This window comes from Gobio gobio (genome assembly GCF_949357685.1).
Source record: "Gobio gobio genome assembly, chromosome: 4".
Taxonomy (NCBI): Eukaryota; Metazoa; Chordata; class Actinopteri; order Cypriniformes; family Gobionidae; genus Gobio; species Gobio gobio.
The window spans coordinates 42633855-42652971 of record NC_137100.1 but is presented as its reverse complement, the minus strand read 5'-3'; the positions used below and the strand labels follow the sequence as shown (position 1 = coordinate 42652971).

General features: G+C 39.0%; 1 protein-coding gene across 1 annotated transcript in view; it reads right to left on the bottom strand.

Moving 5' to 3' along the window:
* The window catches only part of phldb1a (pleckstrin homology-like domain, family B, member 1a), a gene marked incomplete at its 5' end in the record, with an annotated part of 43049 nt that extends 24052 nt beyond the window's left edge, over nt 1-18997 (bottom strand). The window contains 8 exons of the mRNA XM_079815268.1: nt 42-179; nt 1684-1821; nt 2664-2900; nt 8174-9381; nt 12558-12683; nt 16231-16401; nt 17579-17702; nt 18980-18997. Coding sequence (XP_079671394.1) covers nt 42-179; nt 1684-1821; nt 2664-2900; nt 8174-9381; nt 12558-12683; nt 16231-16401; nt 17579-17702; nt 18980-18997 — 2160 coding nt within the window. The remainder of the gene's footprint in view (nt 1-41; nt 180-1683; nt 1822-2663; nt 2901-8173; nt 9382-12557; nt 12684-16230; nt 16402-17578; nt 17703-18979) is intronic.
* Between the last annotated feature and the right edge of the window lie 120 nt (nt 18998-19117).

Genomic DNA, 19117 nt, shown 5'->3' with positions numbered 1-19117 from the left:
ACAGGGAAGCATGCTTCATAGCATGTGTTTGTTGTCAGTACCTTCCCTTTCTCCTTCTGAGTCGCATTTTCCACTTCATTCAGTTTCAGCTGAAGTTGATTGATGATCTCCAACTCTGCCTCCACTTGATCAAGCTCTGCCCTCCGTTCTCCCTGCAGTAATGCTCTCTCCATCTCTGCCTGCCAATAAAACGACACATTCAACAGTATGTTCGCTTCCATATGTTTCTGTTAACATGAATAACGCAGCTCTGCTGATCAGGCAAAATCCTGCTTTCACATCGATTTTAATATGCAACACCAAAGATGTTTCTATGCATGACAGATGGTGATGCACTGATGTGGATGAAGACGACTAGTTATTGAACAGACTTTACAAGTTTTGATGTGAATATACATCTCTCGCTCCCATTCATGTGGTTATGATGGAAGTGAAGAAAGGTACATGAACTTTGTAGACAAATCACAGGTAAGGATCTGTAGCAACGGTCTGGAACCGATTGCTTGTGACTCGCCACAACTGGCTCTTTTGACAAAAAATTATCAATAAAAAATTAGACACATCAACAGAGATCAGCTTTCTGCAGAAAAAGCAGCCAATTACAATTCCTTCGTTGTTCCTACAGAAGTTCATGAAAATAAATGTTTAGAATAATAACATCGTTCAAGTTGTACAGGACAAAGTGTGTGTTCAGTGCTGCTCACTACTAAATATTCCACGGTCAAATGTTAGTGGTATTATAACAAAGTGGATGCAATTGGGAACAACAGCGATTCAGCCACGAAGGGGTAGGCCACCTAAATCACAGAGCGGGGTCAGTGCATGCTGAGGCGCACAGTGCGCAGAAGTCGCCAATAGCTACAGACCTCCAAACTTCGTGTGGCTTTCAGATTAGCTCTAAAACAGTGCGTAGAGAACTTTATGGAATGGGTTTCCATGGCTGAGCAGCTGCATCCAAGCCTTACATCACCAAGTGCAATGGAAAGAGTCGGATGCAGTGGTGTAAAGCACGCTGCCACTGGACTCTAGAGCAGTGGAGACAAGTTACGAATCAAGCTTCTCTGTCTGGCAAGTCTGGGTTTGGCGGTTGCCAGGAGAACGATACTTGCCTGACTGCATTGTGCCAAGTGTAAAGTTTGGTGGAGGGGGGATTATGCTGTGGGGTTGTTTTTTTTAGGGGTGAAGCTTGGCCCCTTAGTTCCAGTTAAAGGAACTCTTAATGCTTCAGCCTACCAAGACATTTTGGAGATGGCCCCGTCCTGTTTCAACAAGACTGTGCACCAGTGCACAAAGCAAGGTCCATAAAGACATGGATGAGTGAGTTTGGTGTGGAGGAACTTGACTGGCCTGCACAGAGTCCTGACCTCAACCCGATAGAACACCTTTGGGATGTTTGGGAAGACCTTTCACCTTTATGTCCAACATCAGTGGCTGACCTCGCAAATGCGCTTCTAGAAGAATGCTCAAAAATTCCCATACAATTAAAGTTCAAGTGCATGTAAAAGCAGACGTCCCAAAAGGTTTGTCAATATTGTGTATGTATATATATATATAAATATAAAATGTTATATCATTTTTTTTCTGTCTCTTTTGGAAAAATGCATTAACCAAAAATGAAAAAATGTCTCTTTGGTCAAAAAAGGCTCCCGACACCTGGTGTGTAGGTTTAGGACTCAGTCTAACCTCTTGTCTGGACTCTTGTATCTGCTGTTCCAGGTCAGTGACACGAGTCTTCAGCTCGTCCACCCGAACCAGAACCCTGAGCCGCTCTTCCTCTAGGTACGCTCTCTCCTGCTGCCCCAGGACTGAGGAATCTTCATGCTGAGAAAGCATTTGTCAATTACAACAAATTGTGTATGTGTTTGTGTTGGTGTAGCCACTCAGACAGTAGTTGCAACAAACTCTACCTGGAATACTAACAGTGAATGAATGAATGAAAACCATTTTTATCTAAAGAAAGGAAGAGAAAAGGGCTGAAAGAGACATGTTTACAGACAGCGCAGAAGAAATATGAAAATCTAGGTGAATTCAAAATGGATTAGCAGTCCACAAGAGGTCAACATATACTTATTTTTCCACATGAACTGCATAGGAATGTACAAAAATCTCACATAAAATTTCAAATTATGGCCATATGCATAATAAAGTGTGTACACAAATATGTTATTTTAACAGGTTATAATGAGATCCAAAAATTTGAGACCACTAATTCTTTTAGATCTATTTTGCATTTTTCTAATATTTAATACACTGTTTAATAGCAAATGATATTAGTTACAATCGGAGTAAAAATTTAATTTGAAAAATTAACAATTATATATAAAATGGTTTTACGTTAAATAAATAAAAAAATCACATGATTACGTCACAAATTTACTTATTTGACGAGGGACCAGGAAATAGTGCTTAATCTTTCTTTTTCTTTTTTCTTAATTTTATGTCACAATGTTGATAAATGTTCAAAACTCAAGCTCAATGTGATCTCAGATCTTTTGACCTTACTGTATTTCTCTCATATGAGTATAAGTGCCTAATAGTGGGAGTATCTCTCATAGTGTGTGTGTGTGTGTGTGTGTGTGTGTGTGTGTGTGTGTGTGTGTGTGTGTGTGTGTGTGTGTGTGTGTGTGTGTGTGTGTGTGTGTGTGTGTGTGTGTGTGTTGTACCTCCTGGTGCTGGCTCTCAGTGCTGCTACACTCCTCTTTCAGGTTCTCCTCCTCACTCTCTCTCTGTCTCTGAGAGCTCTGGGCCGGCACACTCGCAGGGTCAGGGCCGGGTCGTCGGACAGAGACCTCCTCCATACCCGGGAACTGACACGCCCTCCCTACGTCCAAGCCAACCGGAGGATCACTCTTATTATACTCGGCACACAAATTCAGGATGGTCTCAAGCCTCTGCCTCTCCTAAAAACACAAAGAAGGTTTTAGCTATGCATACAACTTTAAATGGCACAAAAACTCACACACAGGTCTAAATGGTGTAACCACATGTAGTTAACATTCTTCTAAGAGCTTCATGGCGTATGTTCTAAACTAACTGCAACCTGACACCAACAGAACATTTTGAAGACTACTTAGTTACGACACCATGTGACCCCCATAACATCCTACTGGATTCATTCAGCACCTAGCACATTAAACAACTCAGTATGTAAAAATCCTGAACATCTGCAACAGTGCTTGAGGTCTCATAAAAATACTCTTTGTGAAAGTTTCCATTCAACCTAGTTACTGACCCCCAAACCTCTGAGCACACTCAATCGACCTCTCACCCGGCTGTGATAGTCAGCTGCTGCCATCACTCTACATACACGGAAAGAGTGTGTGTGTGTGTGTGTGTGTGTGTGTGTGTGTGTGTGTGTGTGTGTGTGTGTGTGTGTGTGCTGTACACCATCTACATACAGGCTGCCAGGGTCTCAGTCTTCTCTCGCAGCCCCAGCCGGACTAACTAGCACTCTAGGCATTGAGGCTCATTATATTTTACATGGACAATACCCAGCTCAGCTAGATGACACCAGTGGCATTACCAAAATAGCATGGCAGGGAGCACAAGTAATGTACAGCCATCCATTTCATTGAATAAGAGTTAATTTTGAGGAACTAAGGAATTATTTACATTAGCGTTAAGAAAGGCCAGAGACTCTGACTTCTGAAAATGCACACAGTACAAGATGAATACAGCATTTGTTAAAAGATTGAATTTAGTGCGCTAGGTGTTCAGTGCTGTAAAAGTCTTTATCACTGAGCCATTATCTCACAAGACCAGCCAATAGAACGTCTTGAAACATATGCTCTTCCCTTTTAACGAGGTCTCCCCTGTCAGGAGAGTGCAGACAGAGTGCTGGAACAAGTAAACGCTAACTGATGGGTAACGTAGCAACAGCATTCTTCTCCAACAAAAGGTTGTCAGCACAGCTGGTCTGCATGCTGAAGATGCCACGACACAGACCAACACAAAGCACTGAGCACTAAACCTCTGTGTGTAAAAGACACTTTATGACATGACTGTCCTCTATTTGGGCACAACAGTCAAGGTGGTAAATTTCATTAATTATTAGGGGCCTGAAAAACTAATTTTAACAAGGTAGTTAAGCATAAAGTGTATTCTATACACTCTAAAAAATGCCTGACAAACCAGCAGAAGGGTTACATTTTTTTAAATAAATGTTTAACCCAACGGTTGGATTTGTCCATATTTGACCCACATTTTGGTTAAAACAGCCCAGCATTTTTTAGGGTGTAGAATTTGCTCAGGAGAATTTTTGTGTAAATGAAAAACAAAATGCAGGTTAAAAATATATATTTTTTTATTACTTATTATTTTATTAAAAATAACCTTCATTACTCCCTCTCTCTCACACAACATTTTCCATGCCTGTGAAAATGTAAGAGGTGGTCTAAGGAAGAGAAGGTTAATTTAAACATTCTTAGCCTTATCTATATATATAGTGCAATTAAAAACTGTATTTAGGGTATATTATATCTATTAATCACAGAAAGTGGAAAACATTTTGTTCAATATTTAAACAGATTTTTAGATGTTTTTAATCTGGTAAACAAAGAAAAAAAGTTATTTCTTTCAAAAGTTGGTGCCATATCGCCCTCATGTGGTTCATAGTATGAAATGCTTCAGTTCTCTAGCTTTCACAGACGCAGAAAGGAACAAAAGGCAAATTACCTTTAAAACTTCAGTGAGACAGAGACATATCTTCATGGACTACATTTAGAAGATAATGTACATGTGTTTGTGTGTGGTGTAAAGCAAGTTCTCTACTGGTCCATTGTGACCCAAAAATACAACAAGCCATATCATTTTGCATAGTTATAGTAAAATAAAATAGGTTTTTAAAAGGGAGGTGAAAATACTTCCTAACTCACTGGCATCAAAGCCTATGAATCCAATTTAATATTTCAGTATTTTGGCACAAATTCACCTGTCACTTGGTCAAATGGTTTATAGTAAAACATTATTTGGCCAAATATTGTTTCATGCATTCGGCTGTTCGATCAAAGTTTCTGCTATTGTTCATGCATTTACACTTGTAATTTTTCCTATTCAGCATGTGTCGTGTTAAAAAGTTTGTGACAAAATTAACACAAAACCACACCATAAATTGTATTATTATTATTATTATTTGTAAGTTTCCTGACAAAAATCTATAACCATTTCCACAAGTGCTTTCACATTTGATAATAAGAAATCAGCATATTAGTATGATTTCTGATGTCATGTGACACTTAAGACTAGAGTAATGGTGTAATGACTGCTGAACATTCAGCTTTGCTTCCACACGATTCAATTACATTATACAAATAGAAAACTATTATTTTAAACTATTACTAATATTTCACAATATTACTGTCTTTACTGTATTTTTGATTAAGTAAAATGCAGCCTTGGTGAGCATAAGAGACTTATTTCAAACCCCAAACGTTTGACCGGTAGTTGTATTTAGAACCTTGTGCACAAACAATTTTGTTACACGGTTGGGTCAACAACTGATCTAAAATGTGGTCCCTAAAGCAAAACCAATTGAGAACCACTGTTGTTGAGAATACGGCTGTCTAGAGAGAGTGTGTGTGTGAGAGATAAAAGGTGGGCAGAGCACAGCAATGCAACCATTGAACAGAGAAGAAACACATTTTCAAGCCAACTGGGCCATGACCTAGAACGGAGTAAACATAGACAAGTGAGGGGATTTGAGAGTATATATGACCCCACGAGCCATATTATCTCATCAGGATTAGAAGAAAAGATCAGATTCCAAATGCTTTTTTCTTGACCTCTTCCCTCTCATTTGTTATTCACTTGCTTACGTTTGTCTTTTTATCTTATCTCCCAAATGCTTTTCCAGTCAAGAACCAGATTAAATGTTCCTCCATTCACAGTGTACATCACTCCTGCCCCATAATCCCAGAATGTGTGGTCACACGTGGTTTACAATAGCATTCTGCGAGGTCATACCTATGAAATGTCATTTTTGAAGCTAGCAATCAATGTCTGTGTATTTGATGGCATTAGGAAGGAGATTAACGCTAAATACAGCTCAGCAGTCCTTTCAAAGGTGATACTAACCTGAGAGCAGCGTTAAAAAGGGCATTCAGCTCATTTTGGACAAAAACTAGCTCTACCTTTCCAGTTGCCACACCATTGGATAAAGCTGTGCTGTAACCATGACAACAGTGCCAGACAGACCAGAGACTATAGGACAAAGTTTAACCCAAACAGAGTGAAACGTGTTCATAATACACCTAACGTTCCTGCCATTGTCTCGAAACGCTGACCAGAGATTGTTATTATGGAAAATGACTTCCTATCCCTGTATTAATTTAGTTCTGTCTGATAGTAAATGGCCTAAAATAGTTTTACTCGAGGGAATAACAAGAATGTGTGGCAGCCGCATATAATTAGGTTTGTGTGTGCATTGTACTTTTAAGAAGGGTTACAGTACTTCATCATAAAAATGTCATTAAGTTAGATGGTTAGAAGTACAGAAGATTTATATAATTTCAGGGATAAACAAGACGGTAAGAAAGATGATGAATGGCAATTCCATATGGGAATTTGAGATGCACCCAAGCAATGTCTGGGGTTTTTAATAGGTTTAAATGAGAGAGATGATGTCAATGTGTGGTTATTATAGGGGGTAGGGAGACTAGTGTTTAGACTGCTAAAGGAGGACAGTGTGTATGTGTGTGTGTGTGTGTGTGTGTGTGTGTGTGTATGAGGAATAGGGCAGCTCATAGCACCGAGGTTGTGATTGTGTCGGGTAAATATAGTCTTCGGGAAGCCACACGTTCTGCAAAAGCTTTTTAAAAAGGCCTCAGGAATTTACATCTGTGTGTTATTCCTGACTGTTCTATGTCTTTCCCACAAAACTCTCTCTGCATATAAACTCCACCCGCTCAACCTCCGAAAGTCCACTCCGAAAACCAATGACACTCAAAGCCTCATCAAACACAAATACTCTCATCAGTGCTATACAGCAATCTATAGCTTCTCTATTTCATTTTACTTTACAATGACAAAAAAGTATAACTTAGTACCAGAACTTATATTTAGATTGAATTTGAATTGAAAGTGAAAAAACACAACATCATTGGCGCAATTGGATCAAATTTTCCAGTTGAAAACGTGTTTAAGCGCATATAAAAACCTGTTAAAAATTTGGACACTATTGAATTAATTTTAATTTCTCTAATGTTCTCAAAAACCATTTAATCTAAAGCTTGTTTTTAAGATAAATATTAATATATTATTGATAAATATTGAATAATAAACATGAAACTCTATACATAATTACATTTTAAGTTTTAACAGAAATAGGAAGGAAAACAGGGAAAAAAAATGTTTAATAAAAAGCTAAGGCCCGTTTACACCAGGTCAAAACATGCGTTTTTACTGATCTGATATGTTAAAACTTGGCCGCATAAATGTGTCTCTGCAATTGGATATATCCGATCTTCAATTCCCGCGCAATATCCATATTTAGCGAAGTTCAAGTCAAAAAAAGCAACAGATATGAGCTGCATTTTATTTATCATCAGCTAATTTCAAGATCAAATACCGCAATAGGAGAGAGAGCGGCATTTAGTCTCACTATTTTTGATGAAGATGATTGTGTTGATTGTCTGCAACTTACTTTCAGTTTCATTTGCAGCAGTTTGATTGTTGGCTTGCTGAAGAGATACTCATCTGTGGCGATGCTTGTTGCAGTAGCACTCATATCTGGCTATAACATGTCATATAGCCTATAACAGGCTCTCACACATTTACTTTTTTTTACCATTTCAGGAGGAGTAAAATTTACACATGTGGTTTCAACAACCAGATGCATTTACACTTGTCCAGTTTCGTCTGGAGGGCACTTACACATGGTCTTTTCACGATCGGATAGCTATCAGGTCAGAGAAAACAAATGAAGTGACCAGCAGTAAAAAGGCCCAGATAGTTTTGACTTAACATGTTATTGGCCACTACACGATTTCGATACACTACTGTTTAAAAGTGTAATGTTTTCAAAGAAGTCTCACCAAGCATGCATTTATTTGCTCAAAACCACATTGAAACAGTAATAGTGTGAAATTTAGTTATTTCATAGTTTGATGATAAAACTAGTACATAAATGATTAGGGTTTTTTTGACAGGTACAGTAAACACACATGCTCAGACATACCAGCCTCTCCATTTCCTGTTCGCGCATCCTTTCCTCTCTCTGCCAGCGATGGTACTCCAGTAGGTCTTCCTCTTTGTCGCTGACCTCTGAAATGCTGTTTTTGCGTTCCCGTGTGCGCGTCTGGACCTGCCGAGGCTCCCTGGAGTTCTTTCTCTGGTTACGGGGACTAGTGAGAGGAGACGCCCCTGTCTGAGAGCCAAGAGCTGAGGTGAGACCACTGTTCTGCTTTCCACCAGGCTGGTCCTTCAAAAGAGCTGATACAGGAGATGGACCTCTGGCATGCAATCTCATATTTCCTGCTTCTTCCTCTGCTGTGGTTCGTCGTTGGAGGCGAGGACTCTCTGGTACAGTCCGGCCACGAGAGGTCAAAGGAACACCCGATAGAGCTCCAGGGAGAACAGGCACCCCGAGGACACCTTTGCGTGATGCAGAGGGACTAAGAGGAGGAAGTTGACGCATGCTAGATGGTTCTACACCACGGCGGGACGACTGGGGACTGTCTGGAGGAAGGAGTGCACGAGAATGGGACTGAAGACTAGAAGAATTTTCTTGGACTGATGAGCCAACACTGGATCTAGGGCTAGAAGATGCCGGTGAGGACGAGGAGGTGAGTCTGGCATTTATCTGTCTGCTTAAATCTCCAGATGCAAATGATAATGATGAAGAGGAGGAAGCATGGGCCAGGTGTGGATTCTCACCTCTACGGTTTGTTGCAGGGCTTGAGGGGGTTTCAGTTAAGGCTTTTTGAAGCCTGGGACTTTCTTGATCCTTTAGTCCCCCGTTGAAATTGCTGGCCTTGGATGCAAAAGTGCGTGGTTGTGGCACCGGGGCCTGGACGGTGTGGGTGTAGCTGGTGGAACGGGTATTAGAGGAGTCCAAACAAGCCCCTGGACTGCCAACCACAGAGGAGGTAGAGAGAGGGGAGAAAGGAGGACTGGTATTTTCATAGCTGGAGCTCCCCGACAAAGCACCAGGACTGGTTGCAGGGGAGACAAGACTGTGGCTTCCCCCATTGAGCATGGCAGACTGTGAAATGGGGTGGTGGCCTTTTTTACAATGCTCAGATAAGGAAGTCTGGCCTTCGCCCATAGACAGAGAATTCATAATGTCTTGCAGGTCCTTTTCAATAGAGCGCACAAGAGTGCCATGTCCAGGACGAGGTCGCTCATTCACAGGAAGGTGGTTTCCATTGAGCTGCCCATGGGTTTCTGTGGAGAATAAAGAACATCAGTTTATGATCTTAAATATTAATATACATAAAATTTTGAAGTCTCATACAAGATATAGACCAGGTTAACAAAATTTTGTATATTAAAAAAAAAAAAACACTACAGTTCAAAAGTTTGGGTCAGGAATAAATATATGTGACCTGATCCAGCAAAATGAGTCACAGTGACCCACATTTTGCTGGATCAGAACAAATAATGCTAGCCTATGCAATCTTTGGCTAGTGGACAATAACAGAGTAACGAATTCATAACGGAGATACCAACTGTTAAATATTGGGTTAAAATAAATCAAACACATTGTAATGGATTCTCCTTGCAGATAAATACACTCACACAATAATTGCACTCACTCGCATCCATACACAATAAATACACTCAAATTGGACATTAAATTCACATCTCAGCTCTTTTCTTCTTAGCTGGGCAAGGAGAGGGACAACTTACTTTCTCAAAAAAAAAGATTTTTTTTTCTTACTACCCTATTAACTTCCCCAGCATCAGTCACAGGCTGTTCAACATTTTCATCATCGTCGTGATCCTATTCCACAGGGGTGACAAATTCATGCTCAGTTTCGGCATCCAAAGGACCTTTGACATCGCTGTCGCTTTCATCAGAGCTTAGATTAAAAAATCACTGACAAGCCTTAGCCATTTTTACTAGCCTTAGCCGCTTTGGCCATTTTGCTCTCTTTTGACAGCGACATTTCTCAAGTAAATAAACAGAACTACACACAGTATATACTACACTACACTATACTACACAGAGTGCTGCTAGTCTGACAGGAGGATGCCTGGACCAATCGCGCGCCGGTCAGTTGAAACGGGGCTTCCCATTGACAAATGATCAGTCACTGTTTGTCTACATTTCTAAGCTTTTTGATTGGTTCTATACAACGTTTAACGCCATATTTGGAGAGCTAAGATAGTGACGTTTCAGGGGATACCTGGAATATAGAGAAATGCTCAGAAGTGACGAGAGGAGTTGAGAAAAGCAATGTTCATTTCCAGCGAATTTAGTAAAACTTTGTCATTTAAATAACTTTACTCAATTATCTAGACTACGAAACTTTGGGAGATTATTTTTGAATGTCTGTTCTTTGAAATTAGCAATAAAAAAAATAGATTTTTTCATTGTTTTTCCACATTATCGGCCGTATCTTAAAATGGAACGTTGCGACTTCCGAATCATTTCGCCAGAACGAGTCACATATATTAATTATATATATTATATTATATCTTTTTTCCTTCTATTCAACAAGAATGCATTAAGTTGATCAGTGACCGTAAAGACATTTGTTGCAAAATGTTACACATTTTTTTTACAAAATGTATATTTATCAAAGAACGCTGGGGAAAAAAAGCCTATTAGAATGATTTCTGAAGGATCATGACACTGAAGACTGAAGTAATGGATGCTGAAAATACAGATTTACCATTAGAGGAATAAATTACATTAGAAAAAGAATTAGAAAACTGCCATTTAAACTGTAATATAAATATTTCACAATATTAAGTGTTTATACTGTATATTTGATTAAATTAATGCAGCCCTGGTTAGCATTAGAGACTTTCAAAAATATATATTTTTTAATTTGTATCAACCCGCAAACGATAGGGAATAACACCACATCAATGAAACATATATATGAGTGCTTCTTCAAAAAAAAAAGATTTAAATGTATTTATTTATTTATTTTGTATTAAAGTTAAAAAATTATTTTGAAACTTTCTATCCTGCCTTTAAATTCAAATTTCTTTTAATTTTTTTCAGTTTTTTTATTGTTTGTTCATTCTTTTTACCCTTCTCCCAGATCCATACTTTCAATCTTAAACTATAAAAATCTGGTTATGAATTACTGCAGTTATTATGATCTAAACAAACAACAAAAAACATAAATCAGGTATCTATCTCTCACAGCAATCTTGCAATCACATGAGGATTTGAAATGTCTATATTTAAAACAGCCAGAATAACCATATTTCACTCATAACACTTGTGCTCTACACCCATGCAGGACATGGCTGGGCATTATGCATACAAACACACACCTCCCCCTCTCTTACACATATGCTCAACTGGGTGTGTCTCTTAGCCTACACAGACTGCGGATGGCAGGAATCCCACCCTCAACCCAAAGGTCGGAGCAGACAGAGGGGAATGGAGCCTGAATTACGGCATGACTCATTCTGCGCACTGGGGACCAGCTGAACGCACTCTTTGCAGTCAGGGCCACCAGTGCACTAACCATGCAATAAACACGTTATTTTAGAGCTGTGGCACAGTAGGTAGAACAAGTGCTCACATCACATAAGGGAAGTGACATTTTTAAGGAAACATCATTTTATTTTGAAACATACAACAAGAAATAGTTGTTACTGTAATTTTACAAATCAAACATGTAGTTCTAAAGAAATTTGGGGTATTAGACTTCTACTTATCAAAATGTACAATAAATCATTGCCATTTTCCTAAGTACAGACTAGTATCCTTACATCAGATCAAAGAACAAGTTTTTACAGTACTGAATGAAAGACATTTAGGGTCACTGAGATAAACAATGATGCACTAGGCAGTTACACCCACACTGGCCTCATAACAATGTGATATGCAACACTGTCTTTGGGTCACGTTCCTTTAAAATGTCCAATTTGGTGTTCAAGGATTTTAACCTAACAGGGTCAAAGCCAGGGTCTCTCAACAGGGGCTTTCCAGCAGCTGACACAGTGCCTGTGGCAATTTAAATTCCCATTCTCTTCCGAGGACCTCACTTCCTGGTTTCTAAACTATTTGAAATGAGTCAGTGGTGAATGAGTGAGAGGAGTGTTTAAAATGGGCAAAGATAGAGTTAGAGTTTTCTCCAATAACATGGATATTAAATAGGCAGGATTAGGCCAAGTTATTTTAGGCAGATTTGTGTCACCTGAGCAGTGTCTGGAGCTTGTTATAATTATCTAGGGTACAATGCCTCTCTCTGCCCCTTTTGCTATAACGTTTAGTAATTAAATCAACGAAACGCGTACCATTATTTGCAAATGTAGCCCTTTCTCTCCTTTTCTGAGTGCCTTCAGCAACTTTAACTCCCCACAGCACAGTATCCAGAGCAGTTCTTACTACCTGATTTTAGGTCAGTGTAATTTTGCTTCTGCATATATACCTGAATGGTTCTTGTAGGTACTGGTAAATCCAGGGCTTCCACCTGGCATCAAACTCTTCATCCTGAGGGCCTCCTCTGGGTGGTTAAAGCGGAAAAAGGATGACTGGCCAAAACACAGCATACACCCTGAGAAAAAGAAGCATGTGTGGTAAATAATCAAAGAAGTGTTTTATGATAAAACTTCTAAATTAATAGGTTTTATTCAAGTTGACAATAATATTTGACCAAATAAAAAAATTATTTAAAGACTGAACTACATCATCAATCGTTTTTAAAGGACATTTTCTGTGACCTTTTTCGCCAGTTTTATCAGGTGGAGATGCCAGCCCCATAACCAAAAACCCTGAATGGAGCTGAGGCATTGTATGCTTCCAACTGCTAAAGTTGTAATAATATCTTAATAAATATGACTTTATTCTTTCAAGGTAATCGAGAGCATCTGAATGAAACAAAACAAGGGTGTGGATGAAACCGTTAAGCCAAACAAAAAGCAATCAGTACAAGTCATACATTCAGTGTTTGTCTGGCCTGAATCCATGTCCTTCTTTACATCTTTTATTGAAACTCATATCATGCCTTATCTTGCCATATCATAGGAGTTCAAACAAATAGATTAAACTGAGTTTGTCTATCCGTAGGAAACACATATATACCCTCCTATACACATTCATATTACCTTGTCCTCTCCCCCTATGAAATTGCTGTGATTAATAGGGCAGAGGGATCAATGCAGAGTCTGTCAAAATGCCAGTGAATTATGACCCAGACTTCCATTTCATAATGAACATTGGCACAGAAAGCACAGAGGGAATATAAGATCAGTATGACTCATTGCTGACTTACAGTAGAGGAGAGAGGATATGACATGCAACAGTGACATGAGCTCCACTTAATGCCATGCCGTTATTCAACAGAAAATTCAGACCCTCTTTTAAACACTGGCTTACCTCTGTACATATATCACTATTTCTTTGTTTCTGAATAGTCAGTCTTTTCTAAATGAAATAGGTTCAGCTTTGACATCATAATAGGGAAAGCTGTCCATATATTTTTCCACATATGGGCACATACATGATCGAAAACAAGACACATATTTAAGAAAGAACAGACTGTAATATTTTAAGAATCAAACATTCTTCAATTCAGCACTAAAATGAATACTGGGGGCCATTCATCTCAATAGGGTGGTTACGGATACTTATTGGATACTTATTCACTTATTCACAAAATAAGTATATAAATATATAAAATAGTTTCTAAAAAAACACTTTCTAAAAATGTGGTACAGACACATTGAATTAGGTCAAAGCACTGATGACAGATTATAACCTCTATTTACACAACTAAAAGACTAAACAATCACAGACATATGGCACAAGGGGGCATCCGAGGGGTCAGGCTGGGCATAATGGGGCCAGAAAAGGGTTTTGTACAAAATCAAGGAGAAAGGACAGGTCAAGATAGTGCTGTTTTATTATCATAATTTTATAAGTCACATAAAAAGGCTGACGTAGGTTTATTGCGTTTTGATAGCGTTCTCGAGAAAGTGCATAATAGTCAATAATATTTCAGTTATTTATATAACTATTTACTACACACATTACTGACTGAAAAATGCAAGTTTGTGTGTCAAGAATCTACTAACACGGCTACTGTAAAGTTTGGCTATAGTACTATATTAAACCCAGTCAGATAGTTTATATGGTTGTAAAAATAATGTTGATTTGACGTACAAGTCGAAATCTTTTGATATTTCTATGTTGAATCCGTGATGAGTTAACAACACCATTTCAACTAGTTGGTGTTCAACGTTGTTTTGATGTTGAATTCATGTTTTTTCATAAACTGACATTATTTTAACAACATTTAAACGTTTAATGTCAGTCGAATGCCTGCTGGGATGTTTGACCTGATCAGACACATTAACGAACACAACGGGATTAGTAAACGGTGTTCACTGGTTAATCAACCGACTATTGGAGTAGTCTACAAAGCAGCAACTCTACAGCGTACCAGGCAAATATTTGGTAAATTATTGAATAGAAAGCAATTTCACCTACCAGGTTTGGGAAACGAACTCAAACTTATATCCACTCGATTGGAAAACGCTGAGGAACGGCGGACAGTAGTGTGGAGCTCTTGCGCGTCGCGTGGAGAGAGCGCTGAGCGCGTGTCTGCCCGCAGCTTTTGTGATGTAAATGTCAAGCGCTACGACAGCGAGTCCACTCACTGACTTCTATTACAACACAAAACAGCACAGCTGTCACCTGCCCGACTGTCATCGCCAGCCCAAAGAAAACGGACAAGACAACGGACAAGCAGTTAATACTACAAAGTGTCCGACATCCGGGGAATCTAAAATAGGCTATACTTTCCTCCTGTGGCGAAACTCTGGACTCCACGAATGTTCAATCGGTACAAGTTGCTTTAAATGCAACTCGAAAAATATTCAATCTGAGTAAATAATAATAAAAAAGACAGGCATTAAGTCTGTTTAGGACTATAGACGCCTCATTAAGACACGTGTATTGGAAGTCGCATGGGTGGCACGTTGGACAGCTGCTGTCCTCGACTCCTCGCGCCGGCTGTCTCAAGTTATTGTCATGCACAGATCGCGAACAGGGGGGGCGGACTGCAAATGAGCGTATCTGGATCACTATCTCTTGATCACTAACGGTCGAAATGGTAATAAGTAAATTGGGCAACTCTTAAGCTAAACGTCAAAAAGAAAAGCTTAGGTCAGGTGTCCCATAAAGGCTTGAAATACGCTTTAATAGCTAACCTACATATTTGTTTACAGCTATTGTTAATAAGATGAGCATATTTAGAGAGAATTCTGAGAATCCAAATCAACAAAATATCACATTTCTCTGTAGATGTTCACTTCCCCAATGTATAGAATTAATACAGAGCAATGTGTTTCAAGAGTGCCTGAAATAGCTCAACAGAGTAGGGCAAGGTCAAGCTCTTCAAATGGAAGTTCAAACAAACCCCTCATCATTATCATCGTGCAATTTCCTGGCCCCCTGTATAACACAAATACACATTGATTCCAAAGTGGACAACCTGAAATAGCTCCAAAGAGTAGCGTACGGTCAAGTTTTTCAAAGGGATGTTCAAACAGACCCTTATCATTACTAACACGAAGTGATTAAACAGTTATATTTGTCTTTAAAAAAATGCAATCTTATCTGTGCTAGAAATGGTAAATATCTGATTGCATGGAGGGTTCACTGAATTAAAGCAAAGGCCTCTTGATGGGTGGAATGGTATTTAGAAATGCATGTTATTGATGTGCAGGCTGAATATATTGAATAACTGTCAAAAGAGTTCAAGGCAACCAGATGAAAATGAAAGTGAATTCTTACATACCCCCAAAATTCTTACATTAGTGAACCATCAGGTGGACACAATCTTTCTTTCTTTCTTTCTTTCTTTCTTTCTTTCTTTCTTTCTTTCTTTCTTTCTTTCTTTCTTTCTTTCTTTCTTTCTTTCTTTCATACATAAAAGTGCATGTATAATCAGATGCACGTCTCCTTACAGACTATGAAGTGGATGTTTGCATTTCAAATTCCACATTAAGAGTAATGCTAATTTTGTAACCTATTCAACATATGGAACTAATGCAGGTGAATGAGTTTGAGAGCAACTTAAAAAAAAAAACATTTCTTACCTTGTGAGAGTCTGACTGGTTTGGTAACTGCTAAGCCATCCAATGAGCACTGATTTCCACAGGGGTAGAGAGTGATGGCTCCCCCCACATTTTCAATGTAGCAATGCGGAGCAGCGACACCTGGACCCTGAATATTAATGTCTGTGTTCCCATGGCCGAGTGTGGTCTTCCCTGCAATATGTGATGGAGATGTATTAATACTGATTATTACGTTGTTGTCCACACTATAGTTTCAAGAATTCGAGAAAAAAAATGTTGCAATAATACATATGAAATGCTTGCAACAAAAGGACAGGTTTACGTTCCCTTCTTTAACAAAGACAGGACAGACACCCCCCACTCCAATGCCCGGCCCTGTCTGAGTTTTTTCATTCTAAGTGTCTATGAAGCAGATGTGAGTAAAAAGCCACAACCCAAGCCTATTGTGAGCGCAGACATGGTAAGAAAAAAGTGACAGGAGTGGGAGTATGCTGCACTTTGGATTGAAGATGAACATAAATCATTCTTTTAAAGAAAAAAATTCCCTTAGACAAATGTGCATGCTCTCACTCAAGCAAGCACAGTCACACAGTGTGAAGCAACAGGGGGTTGTCAAAGTCAGGTCATTTAGCCTCATAATTCTGTCTCTTGTTCTAAAGCCACTGCAATCGTGAATGCAATTTACAAGAAACAGCTGAAGCCTCAATACTCTTCAAAAAAATCTATCTATCTATCTATCTATCTATCTATCTATCTATCTATCTATCTATCTATCTATCTATCTATCTATCTATCTATCTATCTATCTATCTATCTATCTATCTATCTATCTATCTATCTATCTATCTATCTATCTATCTATCTATCTATCTATCTATCTCTGCATGAGCACAGGAAATTGTGTATTCAGTCCCCTATAAAATGATTCGCTGATGAATAGTGCACTACATCGACTTCCTCTGGGATTTGTACTTGAATGCTTGCTCTCATTCTTCCACAATGTCAGGGGATGAGAAGTCCTCTATTTGTCATTCTTCAAGAGATGAAGCATAGCCAAGCTACAAGGACAGAGCATAAGAGGTTTGTCCTCTCTCATGAACGTCCTACCAATCACCGCACAAAAACACAAATACTGATCTTAATTTGGAGTCCCCAGTTTTTCAGTTTGCATCCCCTTTTTCAGTGTGATCATGTAATTAGGTCTCAGAATTTGAAAGAAGCATTGCCACTAAGCACAAATTCCACAGCAAACCACATCCTTAGTCAAACGGCCCTGTTTGCATCTCATTTAGCAGATAGAATCTGCTGATGGGATACTTCATGAGGGTGTGTATTATATTCAGTTACTTTTTAAGATGACTGAACTTACCCTCTGGCAGGGGCAGCAGAGTTATAGCCGTACTCAGACGGCCACTTCCCAAGCTGACAAGATGGGGCCGTTCTGCCTGGACTTTGAGAGTCTTGCCTGTTTCAATCAGGTCCAGCGGTGTGGTCTGCGAATATATGAGGACAATACAACAGTGAACTTCTTTTTAATAATGGATCATTTTTTACAGCCTTTGATCACCATTAAAGTGACCTGTACTTTTCGGACGTCTACTCAGGGTTCCCCAAACAGGATTAGAGTAATTCAGTTAGGCAGCGACAGGGTAAGAGGCTAACTAAACGGGTTTAGCTCCATCAGGTACCACTGTGCAGGCTAAGAGGCTAACAGGATTTAGCTGTTAGATGAAAGACAAGGGACCAGACTGATAAAATGACCAAAGGAGGAACATATTTGGCCTCAGCATGTCACAGATGGAGGTTCTCAAGGGCAGCATGGAGATTATTTGCTTATTTGCTCACTTTGATGTTTGAGAGGGTGATGACACTACACTACATCGAAACAAATGGTATAGTTATTTTTTTAATAGGGAATAGCATATTTCATTATTTTGTGTCTTTAGATGATAGCTATCACACAGGTTATAATGCACTAGAAAGGATTTTGAGAACTGAAGAGCAACCAATAGCTGATTGGGTTTGGAATTTTCACATCAGTCTCTTTTCCCCATCTGGAATGTTAAACTCTAAATGATAGGAATGGACTGGCCATATGGAGTATTCAGTGGGCCTTTCCAAAACATATTTATATACAAAATGAATAAGTTTGAAAAGTTAGAAGTTTATTTTCATTTTGAAAAAAGGGAAAATGTTCTGACATCATCAGGCCTGCCCATCAGGCCTGCCAGCACTAGGTAGTTTTTGCTCTCGAGGTCCCCCTAAAGTTGGGAAACAGTATTGTCCTCTACTACTGTCGTAAACTGTCATCCTACATCAGCGAATGCATCGCATTGCACGTGCATTTATTGACATGACAACCGTGATAGCCCTGAACACTGCAGGAGTTCACATGCAGGTGTTCTGCTTGCGTCGCGTGTGAAATGTCTTCATCCCAGGTACAGTGGCATATGTTTCAGCATGTCATATGAATATAATTTCATGGGTTTTATTTTTTTTCAAACGCCAAATGATCGCGATGCTCACGTTTACAAGCCAGCGTCATTATAGTAGCCTAGTCTATTGGTTACCGTTTTACGGAATCTATATGATACTTCAATTCAATGTTTGAGTGGTTGGTAATAACCATATATCGTCAATATTATAATATCAAGCTACCATAGATGAATCTGCAAATTTGAAAAATCGATTTGCATTATAGCGTGAGGCAAGACAAATAAACAAATATCACAGACATAGGTATCCTAAAATATGATTTTGTACATCTTACGTATTTTCTTGCAAGCATGTAGCCCCTCCTCCTTCAGCTCACCAACGAGCAAACACTAGCCCAATGTTGATCCTCGTCCTGCCTTTAATCCGATCACTTTCTCGTTTCCTCTTTTTGCTTTCCTCCGACAAAACCTTT